The sequence below is a fragment of the Lutra lutra genome, chromosome 4, assembly GCF_902655055.1.
Source record: "Lutra lutra chromosome 4, mLutLut1.2, whole genome shotgun sequence".
Lineage (NCBI taxonomy): Eukaryota > Metazoa > Chordata > Mammalia > Carnivora > Mustelidae > Lutra > Lutra lutra.
The window spans coordinates 174,411,246-174,437,878 of record NC_062281.1 but is presented as its reverse complement, the minus strand read 5'-3'; the positions used below and the strand labels follow the sequence as shown (position 1 = coordinate 174,437,878).

Below are 26,633 nucleotides of genomic sequence, written 5' to 3'. Positions count from 1 at the left end.
ATAAAAAGGGAGGCGCCTGGGTGGCTCTGTGGGTTAAGCCTCTGCCTTCAGCTCGGGTCATGGTCCCAGGGTCCTGGGATCGAGCCCCATATCGGTAAATGTCCAGAACAGACAAATCCACACAGAGTTGCCACTAGTGGTTGCTGAGGACTAAAAAGTGAATGCTACTCAGGTGCCTGGGCAGCTCAGGTGGTTAAGCATCCGACTGCCAATTTCGGCTTAGGTCATAATCTCTGGGTGATGACATCCAGCCCCATGCAGGGGCTCACGCTGAGCAGAGACTAGGCTTGAGAAACTCTCTCTTTGCTCCCTTCCTTGCTCATGCTCTCTCATACTTGTGCACACACATGTTCTTTCTCAAAAAATAAACAAAACCTTTAAAAAAAATAATAAATGCTACCGGGTATATTCTTTGCAGGGTGATGAGAATATTCTAAAACTGACTATGATGATGGCTGGACAACTCTGTGAATATAATAAAAAACAACTGAATTGTACACTTTTTTTTTTAAGGATTTTATTTATTTGACAGAGGGGGCTCATAAGCAGGCAGAGGCAGGCAGAGAGGGGGGAAGCAGGCTCCCCGCTGAGCAGAGAGCCCAATGTGGGGCTCAATCCCAGGACCCCGAGATCATGACCTGAGCCGAAGGCAGAGGCTTAACCCACTGAGCCACCCAGGTGCCCCGAATTATACACTTTAAATGGATTAATTATGTATCAATAAAGCAATTATTTAAAAATTTTTTAGGGCCTTCGACATCCACAAACCTAAGAATTTTCCTGCTGAGGTTCATAAGAACACTACAAACGGTATTTTAACCATAAAAGAGCACTTACTAAAGGAAATAAAGAGACAAATCCACATCTGCTAAATCTTCTGAAACCATTATAAGTCACTTTAAAACCAACAGTTCTCTAACATTATCACATGAAAAAAATACAGAAAAGCATTCCTCTGAAAAAGGTCCAATAACTCTTCAACTACAATTTTATCACCAATGCCATGTACACCCTTTAGGCCCAAGTTCTTCAGTCAGATTTCCAAATTAAACTCCCCAACCTAATGCTGATCACTGCCCATCACTCCATGCTACAGTGGTAGTCAGGGTGCAAACTGCCAGAGCATTCCAATGAGCAGAAGCCATTCTCTCATTATCTCCTTACTGTATCCAGAAAATGAAGAAACTGAATGTAAAAAATAGAGCAAAGAGGGCCAGAAATCCCTCAACCAAAAAATAAAATAACTGTTGGGGCGCCTGGGTGGCTCAATGGGTTAAGCCTCTGCCTTCAGCTCGGGTCATGATCCCAGGGTCCTAGGATTGAGCCCCGCACCGGGCTCTCTTCTTGGCGGTGAGCCTGCTTCCCCCCACCCCCTTCGCTGCCTGCCTCTCTGCCTACTGGTCATGTCTGTCTGTCAAATAAATAAATAAAATCTTTAAAAAATAAAAAAAAATTAAAAACTTAAAAAAATAACTATTATTTATCCTCAGCGCTAACTACTCTCCTAGTAGTGTGCTGACAGTCCTATGTTTCTCTCTGAATGTTAAGACATTTCCCAAGGATGGATAGATTCTAAGCAAGTATTAGAACTTTTTTCCAAGTATTTTTTCCACAACATGAGGAAGCATAATTCTGTAATCAGGCTTAGGCTGTACAAAGTATTCAGCAAATGCTATTGCCAAGACACACCCAAGCACAAAAGATGTGTGTCTCTTCTCCAAGTATAGAGAAGTGTGCTGAGAAACAGTACCATCATATTACTTTACTTATAAAGCACTTCAAACACATCCATAACTGAAAGCTAAAACACAGCTCTTCCTAAGTAACTGCTGTTTTTCTGTAAAAATCTTATTATAAAAAACTTTAAAAAAAAAAAAAGGAAAGAATCTCGTAATTCATGACATTTCCCCCTTCTTTGGCCACAGGGAATCTGAGAACAATTCTCTAATCCACCCCACTAGTACATATTTATAAATTCTAAATTTACTCCCTTCATTTTCCTGACATACCCTTATTTTCCCTTTGTTACATCTCATTTCCACCTATCCTACAATTCCTAACTCCACACCAAACATCTTCCGAAACAAAGTAAAGATGTGTCATAAACCTCTGCAAGCTGCCATCTGGGGGCACATACAATCAAGTACCACACATAGTATCAGAGAAGAGCGTCTGACTGAATGCTGTTTTTTTTAAACACTGGAACCTAATTCTTAAAAATGAAAAACAATTCTAAAAGTTATAGTCAAAGAAAGCCTGCTGATGATGCTTCTAACCAAGTTAGGTACATAACATTAAGTCTTTGTGAACTCCAAATATAATGAAAAAGGCTCCAGGAGTACTGGCACAAAACAAAATATGGCCGCGCAGACTGGTCAACTTTAAAGTACAACGTTAACCAATAAGCACTCTAACCAGGAAGCTAAGAGGCTCACAGTCTAACACATTCAGCCGGGACAACAGAGAAGAATCTCCAGAGAATGACAAGATTGTCAGTATGGGGAATACCTGGATACTTGAGCTCCCTCCCAGTTTAACACAGTATTTAATAATTACAAATGTAAGGACTAACTCACAGCCACTGGAGAGTAACCACAGCCATTATCAAGGGCAGGTGTCAAGATACCATTAAAAGATGAAACCACCAAGTGAAAGAAAATGGGGGTACAAAGAATCAAAAAGAAGGTTCATTCACTGACTTTTGCCTGGCTATCTAGAATTATCTACCACTGGCTATCAACCCATGGTGGATACTCATCTATCTTAGAACCAACAGACTACTAGCAAAAGTGAAAAAGATCTGTGAGGTTGCCCTCTAAATTTCCTTTCATCAAAGCAGAGTTACCATCCCTGCTCCTTAAAAACCAGGACAGAGGCCACATAGTTCAATTGGTCAACCCCAAAAATTTTCCCTATTTCATCACCCACTTGATCTCACAGCAGTTTACAGAGAAAACAGATTTCACAATAAGAGAATAAAATAATCCAACAAATCAAAGACTTGACCTTGGGTTTTGCATGATGAAACCTTTAATGCTATTCAAAATAAAAGTTCTCAGGTTATAAAAATTACTGTTAAAACAAGTACACACACAAAAAACAAATAAATACACAAATTTTTTTGTAGGCAAGATTTTTAAATAAGACGTCTTGTTTACCACGTATAAGTTTTACGGGCCAAAAATACAAAATTCATGAGACTTCTTTCCCTCACTCCCCTCCAAAGACTTCATTCAACTCGGCCCAAAAATGAGGCTCTGAAGTTTCTAAGTATGCCAAATACAGTAATTTTAAGTATTAAAAGAAGTGACACCTGAGGCACCTGGGTCAGCTCAGTCTGTTAAGCATCTGTCTTTAGCTCAGGTCATGATCTTGGGGGCTCTCGGATTGAGCCCCATATCAGGCTCCCTGCTCAGCAGGGAGTCTGCCTCTCCCCCAACTTATCCTCTTTCTCTCTCACTCTCAAACTTTTGAATAAACAAAAAATCTTTTTTTAAATTTTTAATAAAATAATAAAAATAAACAGTTTAATTTTAAACTTAATTTTTTTAAGATTTTATTTATTTATTTGATGGAGAGAGATCTCAAGTAGGCAGAGAGGCAGACAGGGAGAGGGGGGAGGCAGGCTCCCCACTGAGCAGAGAGCCCTGATGCGGGGCACGATCCCAGGACCTTGGGACCATGACCTGAGCCTAAGGCAGAGGCTTTAACCCACTGAGCCACCCAGGCGTCCCTTAAACTTAAATTTTATTTTAAATTTTAAAATATTTAAAATTAAATTATTTTAAATTGTAAATAAAGCTTGTAAGATTTTTAAAGTGGTACATATCACCTCAACACGTGTTCTCAAACTCTTAACTAAAGAGCCTCATGCTGATTATCCCTTAAGGTTTATACTTCAAAATAAAATTCATATATTTAAAAAAGACATGTATATTTATGTGTGTGTATACATATACATATACACGTGCGCGCGCACACACACACACACATTTAGGCACAGTTTAAAGAGCTCACTATTAAAAGAAGGAAAAACTCAGACACTAAGAGAATTTCTACATCAGTCAGGAAAATCCTAATTTCAAAAGGTGAAAAAAAGTTTTTTTAATTGTAAAAAACTGATTGTTCATAAACAAGAGTAATAATGAGAGAAACGGCTCTAAGGTACTTGGAATAATAAATAGTTTCCTTCCCTCCAACACTGCCGGCTGGCATCACAGCCTGTGATATTCTTTACTTCACCAGTTCACTGCTAAAAGCATTCTGCCAATTCAATCAAGTTTGTTCCACCATGCCAAAAGGCCTTAAAAAAAAAAAAAAAAAAGAAGAAGAAGCTAAGGAAATAAGCCCACCAAAGAGGAATTAACAGCCCAAGGGTTATGACAGAATGCACTGGCACTTAAGTATGGCAAGTAGATCACTTTATATTAATTCAGTCTGATATAAGTTTCTCACAATTACTACATAGAATACACATGTAAATAAAAACAAATTTGGAGAAAAAATGGACTTTTGCATTGCTGCTTCTGTGGGAAAAAAAAGACACTCTTGAAATTCTAGGAGAAAAGTCAACATTATTTATATTCCTCTCTGTATTATTAAGTTTATCATCTCTAAAATTCAAGCAAAATTATGGCAATTCTCTGACCTCGGATTGTGCTACTTTGCTGCAGTCACTTTGTTTGTTTTGGTTTAGTTTTTAAGGCTGAAACTATTGGGGGAGGAGGACCAGAAATACAGAGAGAGCATGGGAACTGGACTCACAAAGACCTGATTTCAAAACCAGATTCTAAATGGCAACTAAGCTTCAGTTTCTACTCTCTCAAAAAGGATATTAACTCCCCCATGGCATTGTTCTGAGACTTAAGTACAGGAAATATAGCCGAGTGCCTAAAACATAAATGTTTCTACCCCCATCAGTGGTTCCCATTTGACAGATCAAACACCTGTTTATTCCTCCAATCAGTAACAGTGGCTGATGAGGGCAGTGATTCTCTGCTTAAAGATAGGCCCCTCCACTCTTCAACTATGCTACACTCACCTCTGCCTCACCTGTTACCCTGTGTTTCCTCACAGGACAGCTGAGCTGTAAGATCTCCCACTTTACCCGAGTACAAATCTGAAGAATTTAAGGTCCTCATTCAATCAACACAAAAATTACAGACATCACCTGACAAAGGGGCATGAAAAACACAACAGTCTCTGCCCTGGAACAGTTCAGACCAAGAGATGAGATCAACACCAAACCCAGTAAATTATAATACACTATAATGACTCAGAAGAGGTAATCTGTGTGTGGCCCATATCTGCAACACAGCAAATACCCTGAGTTTCTCTAACACTCTTCATTATATCATGTGTCTGGCCCCACAGAACTGTTTTGTGATGAGTGCCAATTCCAACTTGGTTCACTGGTTTAGGCCCCTGGGTATGGAACAGGTTTCACCGTTTAACAGTAACTCCAGTTTGCTAACTGACCCAAATAAAACTGCTCAACAAGTCAGATGTGGTTCCTTAAAATAAAGCTCAGCATACGACACAACCCAGACTCAGCCTTCAATAAATACTTGCTAACTTGCACAGCACAACCAGATTCTGGATCTTAGAGCTCTGCCAAAACTGACCCAGAGTTTGATTCTCCCACCTCGCCCAGGACAGGTGAGCACCTTGATTGTCCTTTAAGCTTTACCCAACAGCCTATCATTAGAAAAGACAACACAAGATCTATAATAGAGATTTTTCAAACCAATGTTTATGATTTCTAAATATTGTTTAGCCAATAAGGCAAAGATTACAGGCCTTCCACATATGCCCCTACATAGATACCATCCAAACCAAACACCTCCTATTCTGGTCTCTCTCTACATGTACAGCTGTCTACATCTCAAACAACATATATACTAGCAAATTTAATTATCTTGCCCCAAACCAGATACCCCTCTCTATTCCTTCCTTTATTACTTCATTTTTTCAGGGACCTAAGATTTCTAATTCAGTCACCACAAACTCTGTATTTCTCAGTCCCGTAACTTATTTCATTGCTCATACCAAGCCTCACCCACTCCAATCTCTCACTGCCAACTCAATCTTCCCAAACACCCCTGGATAAAAGCCATACACATTCAAAAACCCTGCAGCCTACTGAATTAATAAATCTCAGCCTTGGCATTCAAGGCCCTTCTCTTTGTGACAATATCCTTTTTCTCCAATTTTATTTTGAAGCCAAAGGATTAGGGACTCATGTGTTTAACAGATTTCCTCTGAAGCTCTATTATATGCCAAATTCCAGGGAATGGGATACTGAGGTGAATAAAATCTGATTCCCACCCCAAGACTCCAGGAAAACAGGAAAGAAATACAGTGCCTTAAAGATAAAAAGTGCCCTAGGGCATGTATGTGACTGTCAGTTAAGCATCAGACTCCAGATTTCAGCTCAGGTCATGTCTGGGTTGTGAGATCAAGCCCTGTGTCGGGCTCCATTCTCAGCAAGGAGTCTGCTTGAGATTCTTTCTCTCCCTCTCCCCCTCCCCCAACTTATGCTCTAAAAAAATAAATAAAATCTTTAAATAAACAAAAAAGAATGTGCCCTAAGTGCAGACGAAGCCCTCTAGAGGCACTTAGGTGGTGCAGTCGGTTGAGTGTCCAGGTCTTGGTTACAACTCAGGTTACGATCTCAGTCAGAGTCATGAGATCAAGCACCACAACAGGCTCTGCAGTTGGCATGGAATCTGTTTAGGATTCTCTCCCCCCTTCCCATGCACTGCCCCCACCACTCACTCACTCTAAAATAAATAAATCTTAAAAAAAAAAAAAAAGAAAAAACCTGTATGTCTTAACTTTTTAGTGTCCCTCACCTACCTACACATACTATGTTCTTATCAATCAGCACTAATGTTGAGGATTGTTCCAATAAACTAAAGACATATAATTAATGTGCTCAATAAATCTCATAAATCTCATGAATAAGAAGTAAACACCACCTCCTCATTTCTACTATGGTAAAACACCATGGCACACACACTGTCTTTTTTGGAAGGGTCAGGGAAAGCACAACTGAGAATTCAAATTTGCAAATGTGCTCATACCTGATTTATTTCTGAAGCAGAACAGAAACACCAGAGACCTAGTGAAAGATGTCAGTTTTTTTTGCTAGTCGGTACTCAGACATTAACAATATGAAATGAACCCTCTGCAAATTCAACCTATACCTTGTGTCAAAGAATAGCCTGATTAAAACATTCTAATCCTTTCATCACTATGAGTAAGTTAGGAAACACAAGCAGGCAAAACACTCTTCTCGTAAAATATGCTGTGATTCTAGCTATGGTTTTGGATTAGTAAAGAGTAAGCACATCAAAATTAACCAAATGAAAGGAGTGCTTAGAACAAGAAGACAAAGATGGTTGACACCTAAAAGCCACAACCACTCTTCTCTGACACAAAACATCAAATATACCAGTTCCATTTCAAATAAATTTCACCCGAGCAGCTACTTTGTTATCAACTTCCTAGTAACCTTTAACTATAACATTTTAAAAACTGAAGTCACCCACACCCAACAGGAAAGGCTTTGAAAATATGGATGCAGCCTATAAACAGTCCAAACAGTTCTTAAAAGAATATATGCCAAAGCGGAAAAAGTATCCTTGCTTTAAAAAGCATGTAGGGGGGCACCTGGGTGGCTCAGTCAGTTAAACATCTGCCTTTGGCTCAGGTCATGATCCCTAAGCAGGGAACCTGCTTCTCCCTCTCCTCCCCATTGCTCATGCTCTCCTTTGCTATCTCTCACTCTCAAATAAATAAAATAAAATCTTAAAAAAAAAAAGCATATGTAAAAATGTAGCACATGCACATTAAAATAACCTTGACTTTTCTTAAATGAATTGATGGTTTACTATTTAGCACCGGAATGATAAATGACCCATAACAATATCACAACATTTATCCTTTAAACCAAATAACTCTTATGTTTGGACCAAATGAAATTAGCAATTTAGGCTAGCAATTTAGGCTTTTAAAGACATTCATGGAAAGCACGTATCCTAAGTGAACAGAGATTATAAAAGAATTTCAAAGCTGAAATAGTGAACTTTTTTTTACCTGATGTTCTGCATGAATGTTATCCCCAGTAGGCCATCGATGTTTGCTATTATTATAGCCGCCTCCACCACTGCCTCCTCCCCCAAGCTGCTCACCATGCTGCCTCTGAAAGAAGTAGTCCACCATAGCGTCGTCTTGGGAACGGCCTGCAACTCCTATCGATCCTGGGACAGGGCTCGAGTGTGTCCCAGCTGCAAGAGCCTGATTTGCAGCTGGTTGTGGCTGCGCTTGCGACCCTGTTCCAGATGTCAAAACAACAGGCATGTTGGGATTAGCTGGTTCTTGAGGGTGATGTTTCAGGTGGGGGCTGAAAGAGTCCTGCCAAAGCACTGCTTTCCTCTTCAAGACACATGCAACGCTCATTCCACCAACACCTAAGGACAAAGAGGTTACAAATGTTTAAAATTTGTGTTTTTTTTTTTAAACATAACCTGAAAAAAAAATAACTTGATATATACCAATACCAAAATATGAGCCCTGTGTCTTTTGCAATACCACATCTACAACCAATTCTACCAAGCAGCTAAATATTTTACAGCATTTACACAATTTTCCAGACTAAAACCTCTATTTTTAAGTTGCTGAATACATGCAGGTGTGGAAAATAAATGTAGTTGGTTGGTGGCAGGCAGTATGACAATGCACTGAGATCAGAATTTAATACAGCAACTTCAGGAAAGCTTATGTTGTTACCAAACCTAACAACATAGAACTGGACTTCAATCAACGGCTCCTCTACCCAACTTATTTGCACCTTAAGCCAATTTTGCAAAAACTTCTTAAATGCACAAGAGATCTATGACATACCACTTTACAAATAGAGCAGACATAAGCCAATAAACCAAACAAAAATCCAAACTCCATATATAATTAGCAATGACTCAGACTGTCTAAAACTTGAGAAGATCCTTTAAAATGTCCAACACAGTCATAGGATGCTCTTTGAAGGAACAGTCAGGCCCCCTGACCAAGAACAGCAACAGAATGTTCTCAGCCTAAACCTTTTTTAGCTGCTGTTGGGCAAGGGGGTGGAAATTTTTACCAATAATTTACAACTATAATCACATCATTATTCCATTATAAACAGGATGAGACCAACCAAATCCAAACACTTTACTAGTGTAGAAAGCCTCACTGTAAAAAAGATGCCTCAATAACAACTGTGTGGCAAATATATTGCAGACATTAGTATCTTATCAGTCTACTTTACAAATGAAAATACTAAGGCTATGTGGTGTGCCAAAGGCCATGCTGAGTTGTAGAAGAAGGAGTCAAACCAACATCTGTTTTGGGGGCACCTGGCTGGCTCAGACTGTGGAGCTTGCGACTCTTGATCTCCGGGTTGTGGGTCGGGGCTCCAATTTGAGTATGAAGATTACTTAAAAAATAAAATCTTTAAAACATGACAAATAAATCTGTTTGCACCTAAGCTTAGTTGCATCCACCTCTTGCTACACACAGATACTGTTTCTCTCACTTGCACCCACTACTCTTCTCTGGAACAAAGAATCTCTAAAATGTTACTATGAAACATTACTATTTAAATTTCTTAAAATCAAGAACTACATTTGTACATAATACAGAACATGTGTCAGCCTGTGGGTACTCTTAAAATTGCTACAAAGTAATTAATAAGTTACCTATTAGACTATAACTGTTCATACTCACTGGAGTCCAATTTCAAGGCTATCAATTTAATAGTCCACTGCTACAACGCCTGCTCTCTCCACCAAGCCCTACTGTAACATTCCAAAAACCCATTCACAAGATTTATGAGAAATCTATTAAGTTATTTCTTTACAGAATTAAGCTTCCTGATAAAGAATTGCTTCTCACAATTCATGTTTTTGAAGCCAGAAGAAGACACAATGGAATCTGTAATTTATTCAAAGCCTAATTTGGAAATGCCTAGTTTCAGTTAACAATTCCAATCCATCAGAATCTTACTAGGGTAGTGGGTAGCCTAGCTTTCAACTAGTTTCTGATTTCATGAATAGACTCATGTTCATGCTTACGTACGAAAACCAAAAAGTCATAGCTCTGTTTACCATAGGTCTCTGCAAAGTGCCAAGCAGTCTAATACCCTCCTGCTTGAATTTCAAAAGAATTAATTGCCCCTTTTTATGGACATATAACTGACACATAACATGGTATTAGTTTTCATGAGTGCAACATAATGACTGGATATTTGTATACACTTGAAATGATCACAATAAGTCTAGTTACTATCCATCACCAAACAAACTCATTGCCCTCTTATTACCAATAGTAGCCAGTTTCATCTTCTTCCACAAGGGATTATCAATTTAACAGTCTGTTCTACAGCAAGCGAGGAGTCCCAAAACCTAAGTTTTACCACTAAAATAGCAACCTCTCTGAGCCTGTTCCCCACCTAGAAAATAGAAGAAATGTTTTCTCTAGGACTCACAAGTTTGTTTGTTTGTTTTTCATCAAAATAAAACAATATAAAACTTTTTGGTAACTTTAAAGTCACCATGCTGGGACCCCAGCCATTCAGTTACCACCAGTTAAGGCAATGAAGCACCAGTTCCTAAGTGGATTCCTAAAATAGCAAATGCAATCTGTACTGAAATAAAAGATTTGCCACAATACTTATCTAACAAATAATTTCCGTATAAAAAAGGTTTACCTCTGAAACTCTCACTACTACAGTCAAACAAGGGGTTGGGGAGGGGGGAGGAGTTCCCATAAAAAAGTTCAAACAAAACAATTGGCTTTTGTAAAGCTATCTGTATGCCCTAAGACTTCCTGCTTTACCTAATGAGGCAAGGCAGTTTCTCAAACAAGAGAAAACCTGGCAGAAGGGACAGTTTGAAAGTGAGCAAATACCTAAGCAATTAACATGTGTCTTGGGTAGTTGTGTAATATCTTGGCAACTCCAGCACAAAAATTAAGAAATCACTTAAATATCAGAAAACATTTAAATTGCTGATGCCTTTTAGAGAAAACTCTCAAAGCCCACTGAAAAGTTATGTGTACCATTTGAAATGTGACTTTTGACAAACAGCACATTATAAAAATATTTTAAGCAACTAGAAATAAGTGCTGATTCTAGTTACTCTTCCGAAGTTTTCAAACTGTTTATATGAGAGTTTTTCTTGCAATATCACTAATAGATTTTATTTCAAGCAAAGGAACACAGTTTAATCTCTCCACCACTCACCTTTCTTTAACTAAAATACCTAGTTTAAAAGGTGTTTATTTTTTTGCCACACTGAGGGGGAAAAAAAAAATCTGTGGTCATAAATTTACTTTAAAGCACTTCAACTCAAACCCAAACTAAACTTCAAACCCAACTGCAAAAAGCTGTGGCCTTGGACAAAATGAATTCAACTGTGGCTAAGGCGAACGCTAATTCAAAGTGCAAAATCCAACGAGTATTTCCCAAAGATCCTGATAAACAATCAAGAGCCCCAAGGGTGTTTTATAAAGTTAAAATCAGCAAAGGGTCAAAATGTTTATTTTGTTTACAAAAAGTCCTTTGGGGACCACAAATCTTGTCTTGTTTTGGTGAGTTTTTAGGTGTTTCTTAAAACAAACAAAAGCTAAAGCTATAAACCTATTGTTTCAGAAGTAACTGACTTCAAAACAGAACTCCCCAAAACCCTCCATAAACTCTTATTATCCTTCATCCCAGGAAGAATAGAAAGGGAACGGATTGGGTACGGACAACTAAAAACAGTGCTTGTTGTTGTTGTTGTTGTTGTTGTTGTTGTTTTAATCAATTAGACAATGAAGAGTAACAATTCTTCAAGTTATGGGGAGGATAAAACCGTCCCTAATGCTGTATCTCGTGTGTGTGTGTAAGTGCGCGTCGGGGGACACGGGGGGGGGGGGGGGGGGGCGGTTCTCGTGGGGGGAAAAAGTTACAGGAGCTTATTCCTCACTTGACGTGGGAGTGGTACTGACAAGTCTAACAAACGATGTCTGTTTACCAAGAACGTCTGCGAGGACTAAAACTATCTGTTTTCCTACTACCGAGGGGTGAGCCCCTCTCTGAGTTAAGACGGACACTCACCAGCACAGGGAGGCTCAACGAGGAAGAACCCACCAAAAACCCAAGCTCTCACGGAAACAAAAGGCCCCAAGCACCCAGGAGACTAAAATGCGATCTGAAACTTCCTGATCGCCACTTCTTCACATTTAAGGCTCGCAAAGTTCCCCCATGGTGGGTCTCGCCTGGAGACAAGGGCCAAGGCTGCTTCTAAAGCGATTTATTGTTCCTCCTGCTTCGGCGCTGCCACGGAAGCTCAAGAAGTCGAAGAAATCCAGGGTGGCCCAGAATTACACTTCATGGCCACACAGAAGACTCACGGCTTCGCAAACCCATCAAAAAAAGCAACCCGAATGGCAACATCAATCTTCGGGGGCTCCAACGGGTCCAAGCAGAAATGTACAGGCACATCTATGCCCCGGGCCGGGGCCTAAACCCCCGGCATTTTCCTCGCTTCGACCCCGCTCCCCACCCCCTCCCTCCTTTGATAACAATAGGGGCCTTGCTGCTGACTCCAAAACATGTACGAGGAACAGCGAGTGAGAAGCCTCAGCCAGGGCCCCGGGCGGCTTTTCCAAAGCCCTTCTCACCCCCACAACCGCTCTCAAACACCAATACAAAGGGGCGATCTGCTCGCTAGGGGTCCGGAGCAGCGTTTGGGGCCGGCGGGGTGCGGATACTCACGGGCGGAGCGGTAGGATGAAGATGGATTTCAGCCCCCCGATCTTCTCTCTCCGGCGCTCTCGCTCCCCCTTACCTTTCACTCCGACAACATGGCGGCCCACTGGGGACGGGGCTGGCGCGGTGCATCCTGGGATAGGCTCTGGCCCCGGCTCCGGCGGTGGCAGCGGCATGTGCGGAGAAGGCAGGCGGCTCTGGAACAGGTTGCCTGGTTGCCATGCCAACCCAGGGCCTGTGTGAACTTGGGAAACTCGCAGGCAACACAACCGCTGCGCGCGCGAGTGCCCGCCCGCTAAGCGAGCGCGCGCGGTCACGGGCAGAAGGCGGGGTCCCGCGCCGGCACAGGAGCGCCAGTGGTGCTCGCGGGCGCCAGGCCACGCGCCGCAGGGAGCAGGGCCCGGGGGCCGGACAGGGACGCCCCGCCGGCTCCCGGAGGGACCGTAGACGCGGCACCGCCCGCTCCCGCGCGCTCCCAGCCTCACCGCCAGATTGCAGCAGCCTGCGGGGCTGAGGGACTCTTGCTTACCGCTCGGCTCTGGCTGGACAGGTGCAGACTTCTGACCCTTTTGCTGCAGCTTTCCGGCTCTGGGGCCTTGTTGAATCTTCCTGCCTCCATCATTTAGAGAGTGAAGAGGAAAATGAGAACGGCTACTCAATAGAATTGCCGTGAAGATTAAGTGAAACAATGTGGCTTCTTATTCCTTTTAAAGATCTGCAGCGCTTGGTACAGTGCCTCCTGGGACTTGTAAACGGGACCAATGCATAATTTTCAGGGTTCCGTGCAACATGAAGGTGTGGGGCCCCTTGTTCAAAATCGTTAAGGAATTTCAAGACCGCGGTAGCAGAGCCGTAAACCAAAACCAAAGACATAAAGCCAACCCTGTTTGTAAGCACTCAACCAGTGTTCGCTGTTGTCATGCTGTCCAGCTTCAAAGAGGAAAAGAAATTTGGCCATTTGATGCGAGTGACTTTTAAAATCAGTAGTATTTGATAAGATATGGCTATTGTTGGGGTGCCTGGGTGGCTCAGTGGGTTAAGCCACTGCCTTCGGCTCCGGTCGTGATCTCAGGGTCTTGGGATCGAGTCCCGCGTCGGGCTCTTTGCTCGGCGGGGAGCCTGCTTCCCTCTCTCCCTCTCCGCCTGCCTCTTTGTCTACTTGTGATCTCTCTCTGTCAAATAAATAAATAAAATCTTAAAAAAGAAAAGAAAAAGATATGGCTATTGTATCTCCCACTAAGCCCAAGATGGATGGAAAATGTAGGCAAACCCCAATACTACAAAAGACCAGAAGGGGATATGCCAGGAAACTTTATGATAACTGGAGGAAGGAAAAACGTTTATAATGGACGAAAATCAATTATTTTTTAAATTGAAAGATATTTAAACATTTTTCACGTAGAGATGTCACAAAGTAGAACAAATGAGAAAATAAGCTTTAAAATATTGCAATATGCATGGTAGATGGTTAATCTTCATGATAAATACAGAACATCTCTAATGAATTTTTTTTTTTTTTTTAAGAGTAATCCAGGGGCGCCTGGGTGGCTCAGTGGGTTAAGTGTCTGCCTTTGGCTCCCGTCATGATCCCAGGGTCCTGGGATTGAGCCCCGCCTTGGGCTCCCTGCCCAGCAGGGAACATGCTTCTCCCTCTCTCGCTCCTCCGGCTTGTGTTTCCTCTCTTGCTGTCTCTCTCTGTCAAATAAATAAATAAAATCTTTAAAAAAAAATAAAAATTTAAAAATTTTTTTAAAAAATTAAAAAGAGCAATCCAAAATAAACGACATAAAATCACTAGTGGCCAGTAAACACATAAAGACAACTAGCCTGGGGCTGAGGGGTAGAGGAGTAAGGGAATGGGGAAAGACAGTTAATGGGTATGGATTTCTTTCCCGGGTGTTAAAAAAAGTTTTAAGGTTAGATTGTAATCATGGTTGTACAACCCTGAGAATACTGTGTACTAAAAACCACTGAACGATGTACTTTCAATGGGCAAAGTTTACAGTATGTGAAATATATCTCAGTGAAGCTGTAAAAAAAAAGGGGGAAATAAGAGAAACACAACTTTGAGATATAAATATTTTCTTCTATTAATATACTGACAAATTTTTATTTATTTTTTTAAGATTTTATTTATTTATTTATTTGACAGAGAGAGATCACAAGTAGGCAGAGAGGAAGGGCGGGGGGGGGGGGGGGAAGCAGGCTCCCTGCTGAGCAGAGAGCCTGATGTGGGACCCAATCCCAGGACCCTGGGATCATGACCTGAACTGAAGGCAGAGGCTCTAACCCACTGAGCCACCCAGGCGGCCCTATTGGCAAAATTTTAAATGATTATTAACACCCATGGAGGCAAGTTTTGTGCGAAAATCAGTACTCATGTTAAGTTGTGTCAGTATATATTACTTTTTTTTTTAAGATTTTATTTATTTATTTGACAGAGATCACAAGTAGACGGAGAGGCAGGCAGAAAGAGAGAGAGAGAGAGGGAAGCAGGCTCACTGCTGAGCAGAGAGCCCGAAGCGGGACTCGATCCCAGGACCCTGAGATCATGACCTGAGCCGAAGGCAGTGGCTCAACCCACTGAGCCACACAGGCGCCCATTACTTTTATTTTTTAAAAAGAATGTTATTTTTATTTAAGAAATAAAAAATTAAGATTTTCATTTCTGAAAAAGAAGGCAAGACTCGAAAGTTAGATGCCTTGAGCTCTGCCACTTCCTGGTGGTGTGGCCTTGGGCAGGTCCCTTCAGTTCACTCATCCATAAAATAAGGATGTCAGTACTCTTCTCACTGGGTGGTTACAATAGTTTCATGAACTAACATGTACAAAGTGCCCAGCACAGAATTAACACTCAATAGGGGCGCCTGGGTGGCTCAGTGGGTTAAGCCGCTGCCTTTGGCTCAGGTCATGATCTCAGGGTCCTGGGATCGAGGCCCGCATCGGGCTCTCTGCTCAGCAGGGAGCCTGCTTCCCTCTCTCTCTCTCTCTCTCTCTCTGCCTGCCTCTCTGTCTACTTGTGATCTCTCTCTGTCAAATAAATAAATAAAATCTTTAAAAAAAAAAAAAAAAGAATTAACACTCAATAAATGTAATTGTTTTGTTGTAGTTGTAGCCTTCTACTCATTTCTGAATCCCCAGAGACCAACATAGTGCAGGGCGTATGGTCATTGCTGACTAAGTATTTGTTAAATGAATGAATTCAACAGCCATTGGGAGTGTCACCTCTCAAATTCAAGAATCCGAAAAGTAGTATATTGTGTTCAGAGATCCGGCTCTTAAGCCAGAGAAGAAATTACTTAACCTAAGTCTCCATTTTCTCTCATGAAACATGAGGTTAATATAATGGCACTAAATGAAATAAAGCAGATAAAACATTTAGGCCCATGGGGCCAAGACACTGTGTGCTGAGTAGCCATAATAGAAGAGCATGTTAGAGGAAGAAACATAGTAGACATGACAAAATTACAAAGTTTCCAGACTCTTACCACATGTGTGCTCCATGATTTCATTCTAAGATTCACAACTCCTTAGTTTTAAGCTTTAGCTTTCATTACTCAGCCGTAACGATTTAAATATCAGTTTAAATAGCCATGCCCTTGCCCAGTCAAATGTCGCAGGTCTCAACAGAATACTAGCTGCTCATCCCTGATTTCCCTTAATTGCTCTCAAAGGACCTGAGACCCCCGTCCAGGCCCAAAATAACCCCAGCAGAGAATCACCTTCCAACAAACTCCTGAAACAGGGCTTACCTGTGGCCATGTACAATGCTAAGACTTTTATATTCATCATTTCATTTAAAACTCCCCAAATACCTCTGACATGGAAACATAATTATTCCCATTTTTTAAATGAGAAAATTGGGGCACCTGGGTGGCTCAGTGGGTTAAAGCCTCTGCCTTCGGCTCGGGTCATGATCCCAGGACCCTGGGACAGAGCCCCACATCAGGCTCTCTACTCAGCAGGGAGCCTGCTTCCTCCTCTCTCTCTGCCTGCTTCTCTGCCTACTTGTGATCTCTCTCTCTCTCCCCGTCAAATAAATAAATAAAATCTTTTTTTAAAAAATGAGAAAATTGAGGCTCTGGGAGATTAAGGAACCAGATTAGCATATATCCAAATGTGTTATCTAGGGCTATTTGCTGAGAGTTGTCTGGTCAGCAGGATGTCGAAATCATCCCCCAAACTTGGGACTCTCCACAATTAATTCATCTGGTTAAACCCGTATATAATAGATAATACAACCAATCTCTGGAAGTTTTCAAAAACCAAGTCTAGGTGCACCTGGGTGGCTCAGTTGGTTAAGCGTCTGCCTTTGACTCAGGTCCTGATCTCCAGGTCCTGGGATCAAGCCCCAGGCAGGTTCCCGGCTCATCGGGGAGTCTGCTTCTTCCCCTGTTTGTGTGCTCGCTCGCTCTCTCCCTCTCTCTCTCTCATGAATAAATAAAATCTTAAAAAAAAAAAAAAAAAAGCTCTAATCAAGCTGGCCTTGGGTGAAGATTAGGGTAGATTTGAGAAGGGTTCTTTGGTCTAATCAGTAGAAACCTAATCCATTCCATTGTAACCTAATCAGAGAAAGACAGAGATCTCCGGACAGAAACATTTAGTGAAGGCCATTCAAAAAAGCCTTGGTTCAAAAAGCAAAACAAAAAAAAAAAAAAAAAAACACAAAAAAAGCCTTGGTTCAAGGATTTCAAGCAGTTGCCTCTTCCTTCATCCAGTAGTGGTTCTCAAAGTATGGGCTGAGGCTCACTGGTGAGTCAGCCAACCAGGCCATGCTGACAGCAGAGAACAAATTCCAGAACATAAATGATTTTCAATTCCACAGACCTTTATCCTCTCTTCCAGCCAACTGCTATTGGCTAGTAAACGTTGCTATAACACAGTATTTCTAAACTGAATATAAAGCATTCTCAAGCAGAGTTGGGATACTCCAGTTTCTGGAAACATAATTTGTTAGCAGTCAGAGTTGGTTTGAGTTGCTTTTTTAGACTACATTACACTTGTGTTTTTGTATATTTGTGGAATCTCCCTTAGGTGGCACTTCCTCTCATTGTTTTGGGGCTTGGGTAATGGTTACAATGTTAACATTCCCATTGTCATTTTGTTTCTTAGGAAATCTTGGTTATTACAACACTTTTTCCATAAGAAGGTAAGAGGGAGGGTTGGTTTGGGCTTCCGGGATCAGTGACCAGGTAATTCTGACCAACTCTCCCACTGAGGAAAACTAGTAAAACTGGAAAAATCGAAAAATATCATCTTGAAATCATTGGAAAGTTAACAAGTTAGTGAAGAATCCCTGAGCCAGGATCTGGGAAGAGAGAAATTAAGGACTGTAAGCCCCACATTTAGGACTACAATTCTAGGTGGGGCATTTCCTGAGATGTATCGAAGAGACGGAGTTGTGCTTTTAGCACCCTTGGGGGGTTAAACGGGCAGACACTGCAGTCCAGACCCCACTGAGAGAGAAAGCACCTAGTAAATAACTCTAAGTTTGGATCTGGATCCCAACAGACACCACTTTAAAGATTTATTTACAATTTCAGAGAGAGAGAGAGAGAGAGTGCGTGTGTGAGTGCACATGTTGGTGGGGGAGGGAGAGAGAGAGAATCTCAAGCAGACTCCCTGTTGAGCACGGAGCCCCATGCAGGGCTCGATCTCACAGCCCTGAGATCATGACTTGAGCCAAGATCAAGAGCTGGCCACTCAACCCACTGAGCCATCCAGGCACCCCAGTTTTTGTTTTAGTTTAAGATTTTATTTATTTATTTATTTGACAGAGTGAGAGAGCACAACAGGGGGAGTAGCAGAGAGAGAGGGAGAAGCAGACCCCCCGCTGAGCAGGGAGACTGATGTGGGGGCTCCATCCCAACACCTATGACCTGAGCTTAAGGCAGATGCTTAACCGACTGAGCCACCCAGTTACCCCGTTCCCCGTTTTTGTTTTGTTTTGTTTTGTTTTGTTTGTTTAAAGATTTATTTATTTATTTATTTGACAGAGATCACAAGTAGGCAGAGAGGCAGGCGGGGGCGGTGGGGGGGGAAGCAGGCTCTCTGCTGAGCAGAGAGCCCAATGCGGGACTCCATCCCAGGACCCTGGGATCATGACCTGAGCCGAAGGCGGAGGTTTAACTCACTGAGCCACCCAGGTGCCCCTGTTTTATTTTGTTTTAAGATTTATTTATTTACTGATGGACTCCACTTTTTTATTTTAAGATTTTATTTATTTGGGAGAAAGAGAGAGTATGAACGGTTGTGGGGGAGGGGGACAGAGGGAGAAGCAGACTCCCTGCTGAGTGGGGCTGGATCCCAGAATCCTGAGATAAAGACCTGAGCTGAAAGCAGATGCTTTACCAAGTGTGCCCCCCAGGCACCCCTCAGTTTTCTCTGAAAGTAGAGACCATTAGGGGAACCTGAGTGGCTCAGTCAATTAAGAGTCTGACTCTTGGTTTTCGAACATGTTGTGATCTCAGGGTCATGATATCAAGCCTCAAGTTGGGCTCTGTGCTCAGCGCGGAGTCTGCTTGGGACTCTTCTTCCTCACCCCTCCCCACCTCTTAAATAAATAAATAAATCTTTAGAAAAAAATCAAAGCAAAAGTGAGTAGAATAGACAAGCTCTCACAGAGATCAAAACTCAGCTTCAAACCATCTCAAATTCTGAATTATGTATCAAGGTGATCCCAGAGTGCCAAGGCCTCCAGGGACCTGGCAGAAAACAAAGTGAATTCTCTCTGCTTAAAAGAGATGACCATCCTAGGCCTCCAGTGGTTTCTATGAACAATTACGCATGTATCATATTCAATCCACAAACAAAAATAGTCACACGTACTGGAGGGCAAGATAACGTGAACAAAACCCAGGAGCAACAAAGGACAACTGAAAAGTACGCCAAAGGACCACAGATATGGTAGGCATCAAATTACTTAATATTTTCAAGAAGATAAATAGGCTGATTACTTTAGCAGAAAAGTAGAAAATGTATGAACGCCCAAGTGGAAATGCTATAACTAAAACATATGATAGGGAAATTAAAAACCAACAGTAAATTACACACTGCTGAAGGCAGAAGTAGTCAATATAGAGACAAGAAGCAACATCCAGAATGAAACATAACGAGGCAAAAAGATAGAAAAGAGACAAAGGATAAGGGTTACAGAGGTAGGGGCGCCTGGGTGGCTCAGTGGATTGAGCCTATGTCTTGGGCTCAGGTCATGATCTCAGGGTCCTAGGATCGAGCCCTGCATCAGGCTCTCTGCTCAGTGGGGAGCCTGATTCCCCGCCCCCCCCCCGCCTGCCTCTCTGCCTACTTGTGATCTCTCTCTCTCTCTCTGTCAAATAAATAAATAAATAAAATCTTTAAAAAAAAAAGTTACAGAGATAGGGTGCCTGGGTAGCTCAGTGGGTTAAGCATCTGCCTTAGGCTCAGGTCATGATCCTGGAGTCCCCTAATCAACTCTCACCTCTCGCTCCCTGCTCAGTGGGGAGTCTGCTTCTCCTTCTGACCCTTCCCACTCTCATGCTTTCTCTCTCTCTCTCTCTCTCAAATAAATAAAATCTTAAAAAAAAAAAAAAAAGAATTCCACACTGCACTGACTGAGCTAACCAGGTGCCCCAGAATTACAAAGCTTATTCAACCCAGAACTAAAATTTTAGAAAATATGACCATAAATAATCTCACAGAGGAATCCAATGACACATGAAAAAGATAGAAAAGTATGGACTTATTAGGGAAAGATAAGGTATGAAGAGATTTTAGGAATTGATAGGAACTAAATAAACCTGAGTATGGGTTTTAGGATAAAGGCAATTACCAAAAAATTAAAATAGCATTTACAACTTTTTTTTTAAAAGATTTTATTTATTTATTTGACAGACAGAGATCACAAGTAGGCAGAGAGGCAGGCAGAGAGAGAGAGAGAGGAGGAAGCAGGCTCCCTGCAGAGCAGAGAGCCCAATGTGGGGCTCGATCCCAGGACCCCGGGATCATGACCTGAGCCGAAGGCAGAGGCTTTAACCCACTGAGCCACCCAGGCGCCCCACATTTACAACTTTTAAACCAACAGAAGAAAACATCATCCTGAAAGTGGGTGAGAAAGAAAGAAAAGAAAAGAAAGGAAAAGGGTCATTTGTTTGACTCAGTTTGTTGAGCTCACAACTCTTGATCTCGGGGCAGTGAATTGGAGCCTCACATTGGATGTAGAGATTACCTTAAAAAAAAAAAAAAAAGAGCAATTCCAATAAATATAAAAAGGTTAAACTTGCCAATAAAAGATGAGAACTCTATGATATGGATGAAATTATAAGACACACACTTAAATATAAATACCAACTAAATATGAACCTAAATGGTAAAGAAGTATGTTACAATAGATCATGAATTGTAAATATCAGACCTTTGTAAACATCACAGCCTCCAACTACAGTATTGTAACTGACAGAACAACAGGAAGAAATAGCTATATCAATCAAAAAAAAAAAAAAAGAAAGATTTTAACATAACTTCCTTCAAAATACAAATAATAAGTAAAAATATAAAGAAATCTGAATAACACAATTAATAAGCTCAACCTACTGGTTGTATGTAAAAGTCTATTCTCAGCCAACAGAAAATCACAAGACATTTATAGTACATGTTCAAAAACGGAATATGCATGATAGTGTAAAAGAAGCCTCAATAAATTCCAAAAAAAATCAGTATCACATAGACCATGTTCTCTAGCTATAAAATGAGAAATTGAAAGCTTTGTTTTTTAAATTGCTGAAAAGTACACATCCTGTCTACTTGGAAACTAAACTACATATTGCTCTTCCAATGTGTAAAGGAAATCACTTAGAAATGAATCATAAGGAAAACAGTACACATCAAATTTGTGGAATCAAGCAAAAAAAAACAATATTTGGAGGAAGTACATAATTTTTTTTTTAAAGATTTTATTTATTTACCTGACAGACAGAGATCACAAGCAGGCAGAGAGACAGGCAGAGAGAGGGGGGGAAGCAGGCTCCCTGCTGAGCAGAGAGCCCGATGCGGGGCTCGATCCCAGGATCCCGGGACCATGACCTGAGCCGAAGGCAGAGGCTTTAACCCGCTGAGCCACCCAGGCACCCCGAAGTACATAATTTTAAATAGACTTTATTTACAACATATTTTGTGGAGTTAGAATTGTTCCAAGCAAATGGGCCAACCACTCCAAATTCAAGAAGTTAGAAGAAGTTACAGCACAAACCCAAAGGAAAAAGAAAGGAGAGCAATGTGGATCCTATGAGAGAAAATTAAGGGTATGCTAACACAAAAATCCAACGGCAAAAGACCCGTTGGCTCTTATACTCTGTGGAGAGACCAAAGGTCAATTGCATGATCTTGCAGGACTTTTCAAAAAATGATGGAAAATCACCAGACAAAACCATCTATTCATAGGCAAATATTTGGATAAATACATTTAGTCAATGGACATGAACAGAGAGTCTGCTTGTGACCCTGAAGGTATAATGCATATATGCATTATGATATTGTGAGTAAATGATGAAAACTGAAAAATTACCCAAGTACCTGACTTTTTATTTTTATTTTAAAGATCTATTTACTTATTTTAGAGAAAGAGAGAAAGCACAAGTGGGAAGGGCAGAGGGAGAGAGAGAGAGAATCCCAAGAAGACTCCATGTCCAGCACAGACCCCTCACCTGGCCAGATCCCACAATGCCAAGATCACAACCCAAGTGGCAGCCAAGAGTCAGATGCTCAACCGACTGAGCCACCCAGGCACCCCAATACTTGACTTTTTAAATGAATGTAATAACACATGGGGATACCAATGTTTAGAAATGCTTTAAGCATGGGGCACCTGACTGGCTGAGTTGGTAAAGCATATAGCTCCTGATTCTAGAGTCGTGAGTTCAAGTCCCATGTTGGGTAGAGATTACTTTAAAAAAATAAATAAAATTTAGGGGTACCTGTGTGGCTCCGTCAGGTAAGCATCTGCCTTCAGCTTGGGCAGATTGTGATCCCAGGGTCCTGGCATCTAACCCTATATCAGGGTTATAGGGGCCTGGAGGGGCATCTGCTTCTCCCTCTCTTGCTCCCCCTGCTTGTGCGTGCTCTCTCTCTCTCTGTCAGGTGAACGACTGAAATCTTTAAAAAATAAATAAATAAAAATAAAATTTAATGCATCATGTCTGAGATAAATCAATTCCACAGTCCATTTGTGTGATGTATTTGAGTTAACCCTTTACTTCTGGATTGTTTGAAAAGAAAAGGTAAATCACCCCCTTTTTTGGAATTTATTTATAAATTTTAGTTATATTATTAAACTGGCAAGATTAAAGAGAAGTTTGAAAATAGATTTAAGTGAAACGCAATCTAACTTCCACTTCTATTTTATTTTATTGGAATGTATGAGTAACTTAAGAGGAGAGCAAAAAGATTCCTTTTGCAGCTATGTTGTCAAAACATTTAAAGAGAGTTCCGTATTTAGGATGAAATGATGTCATGTCTGGGATCTGATTCAAAATAATCTGGAGTGGGGGAAATAGATGAGAGTATAAATGAAACAAGATGGTACAGGAACAGATAATTGTTGAAATTGAATGAGTATATGAGAGTTTTATTATAATATAGGAAGACGAAAAGACAAAGGACAGACAAGATTTTTAAAAATCTTCACTGTAGAAAATTTCAAATAGATATAATAAGTTTAAAACTAAAATTTAGTCTTCACCATTCTTGGTCTATTCTTACATATACATTTCAGAATCAGCTTATCAATCCAATACTGATTTTGAGTAAAAATCTATTGAATCTATAGATCAACCTGCAGAAAATTATCTTTTTCTGCCATTAAGTCTTCTACTGTTAATATGGAGTAGCTGTCACTTTTTCAGGTTTTTGTCACCTTTTAGTACAGTTTTATAATTTTCTAGGTACAGATCTTACATCTCATTTGTCAGGTTTATTTCTGAGCATGTCATAGTCTTGTTGCTATTTTAATAACTTCTTTGTATAATTACATGATATGATTGTATAGAATTGTAATCAGGTTTGTATATGAACCTTATAATCAGCTACCATACTATGTTATTTTAATACTTTAATAACATCTATAGATTGTTCTGTTGTTTTTTTAAGATTTTTTTATTCATTTGACAGAGAGAGAGAGAGATCACAAGTAGGCAGAGAGACAGGCAGAGAGTGAGGAAGGGAAGCAGGCTCCCTGCTGACCAGAGAGCCTGATACAGGGCTTGATCCCAGGACCGTGAGACCACGACCTGAGCCGAAGGCAGAGGCTTAACCCACTGAGCCACCCAGGCGTCCCTATTCTGTGTTATTTTTAATGAAAATAATCATATTGGGGCACCTGGGTGGCTTAGTCAGTTGAGCATCTGCCTTTGGCTCAGGTCATGATTACTGAGCCCCGAGCTTGGCTTCCTGCTCAGCCAGGAGTTTACTTTTTACTCCCTCTGCCCCTCCTCCCACTTGCGCTCTTTCTTTCTCTTTCTCTCTCAAATAAATAAATAAAATCTTATTGGAAAAAAAAAGAATCATATCATCTGAGTATAATGGCAATTTCACTTCTTCCTTTTCTGTAGTTATGCCATGAATTTCTTATTATAATCTTATTGCTCTGACTAAGACCTCCGTCATACTTTTGAATAGAAATAATGATGGGGCACTTGGGTGGCTCAGTCAGTTAAGCATCTGCCTTAAGCTCAGGTCATGATCCTGGTGCTCGGGGATGGAGTCCTATGTCAGGCTTCCTGCTCAGCAGGGGGCCTGCTTCTCCCTCTCCCTCTGCTCCCTATCCCCCACCCTCCTAGCTCCCACTCATGCTCTATCTCACTTTCTCTCTCCCTCTCAAATAAATAAATAAAATCTTTAGAAAAAAAGAAATAAGGATAGTTGGCATGCATATCAGGGTTTTGTTTTTGTTTTAAGATTTTATTTATTTGAGAGAGAGAGCATGAGCAAGGGAACGGGGCAGAGGGAGAAGCAGATTCCCCGCTGAGCAGGACGCCCAACATGGGGCTTGGTCCCAGGACCCTAGGATCATGACCTGAGCCAAAGGCAGATGCTTAACCACCTGAGCCACTCAAGCTCCCTGCATATCAGGTTTATAACTTTAAAGCAGATGCTTTTAAAGTTTTCAAACTTTAACAATTATTGTAAGTTTTTGTAGTCTCTTTGGTTACCATTCTATTTTTAATTTATGCTGGATTTTGTCAAATAATTTCCTACACTTTTTGAAATCTTTATATGATTTTTTTTCTCCTTAATCTTTTATTATACCTTAATCTTTTATTATACCTTAATCTTTTTTAAGAGATTTTATTTATTCATTTAAGAAAGAGTGAGAGAGACAGAGAGAGCACAGGCAGGCAGAAAGGCAGAGGGAGAGGGAGAAGTAGACTCCCCACTGAGCTGGGAACCCCACACAGAGCTTGAACTCAGGACCTGGAGATCATGACCTCAGTCGAAGGCAGACATTTAACCATCTGAGCCACCCAGGCCTCCCCATCTACAGATATTCTAACTTGGAGATACATTATTCCTGGGATAATCCCAAACTGGTCATGGTATATTGTTTCTTTTATTTCATTAAATATTCACTGATATTTTGTTTAGGATATTCACACCTATATTCACAAGTGAAATAAGCCTATAATATCATTTTCCTGTTCTTCCTTTAGCTGAAATTATATGGACCTCATGGAATTGGCACGAGGGAGACATCCCCTCTTTTTCCACGCTCAAACACTACAAGAGTTTGTATATCATGAGAATGATCTCTGCCTTGAAAGCTGAAAGAATTTGCCTGTAAAACCATCAGGGCCTGGTGTTTTCCTTGCTAGACATTGTTTACTGCTTAATGTTTAAAGACCTTTTTTTTTGGAAGGAATTATAGACTCATGGGATGTTGCAAAAATGTATCGGAATGTCCAGTGTAGGCTACACCCAAATTTCCCCAAAGGCAATACCTTGCGTAACTCAGGTACAATATCAAAGCCAGAAATTGGCCTTGGTGCAGCCCAAAAGGCTTATTCAGATTTCGTCAGTTTTGCTTGCACTCACTCGTGGGTCGGTGTGTGTATACTTCTGTGCAGTTCTATTGCACATGGAGAGTTGTGTAAACATGCCATAATCATGATCTAGAATTGTTTTATCATCACAAGGATCCTTCCTACTACCCCTTTATAGCCATAAACATCGCTTCCCCCACTTTTAACTCCGATCAACCACAAATCTGCTCTTCATCTCCATAATTTTGCTATTTCTTTTTTTTTTTTTTAATGCTTTGGCATTTTTTCCCTCAAAGATTTTATTTATTTATTTATTTATTTTGACAGAGACAGAAATCACAAGCCGGCAGAGAGGTAGGCAGAGAGAGAAGGAAGCAGGCTCCCTGCTGAGCAGAGAGCCCGATGCGGGGCTCGATCCCAGGACCCTGGGATCATGACCTGAGCCGAAAGCAGAGGCTTTAACCCACTGAGCCACCCAGGCACCCCTAATTTTGCTATTTCAATAGCAAATGTTGTAGGGGCCCTTGGCTGGTTCAACTGGTGAAGCACGCGACTCTTGATCTTGGGTTTGTGAGTTCGAGCCCCATGATGGATGAAGAGATTGCTTACAAATAAAATCTGTCACGGTTTTGGTTTCTGTTTTTGTTATTTATTTACTTATTTGTTTGTTTATTTGTTTATTTATTTAAAAGATTTTATTTATTTATTTGACAGAGAGAGACACAGCAAGAAAGGGAACACAAGCAGGGGGAGTTGGAGAGGGAGAAGCAGGCTTCCCGATGAGCAGAGAGCCCAACGTGGGACTCAATCCCAGGATGCTGGGATCATGA

General features: G+C 41.0%; 1 protein-coding gene across 16 annotated transcripts in view; it reads right to left on the bottom strand.

The window, feature by feature from the left end:
- PUM1 (pumilio RNA binding family member 1) overlaps positions 1-12,917 on the bottom strand; it is a 142,585-nt gene extending 129,668 nt beyond the window's left edge. For all 16 annotated transcript variants that reach the window (XM_047723844.1, XM_047723847.1, XM_047723850.1 and 13 more), the window contains exons 1-2: positions 12,800-12,917; positions 8,101-8,474 (exon numbers count right to left, since the gene is read on the bottom strand). In XM_047723844.1, coding sequence (XP_047579800.1) covers positions 8,101-8,463 — 363 coding nt within the window. In that variant the 5' untranslated portion in view covers positions 8,464-8,474; positions 12,800-12,917. The remainder of the gene's footprint in view (positions 1-8,100; positions 8,475-12,799) is intronic.
- Between the last annotated feature and the right edge of the window lie 13,716 nt (positions 12,918-26,633).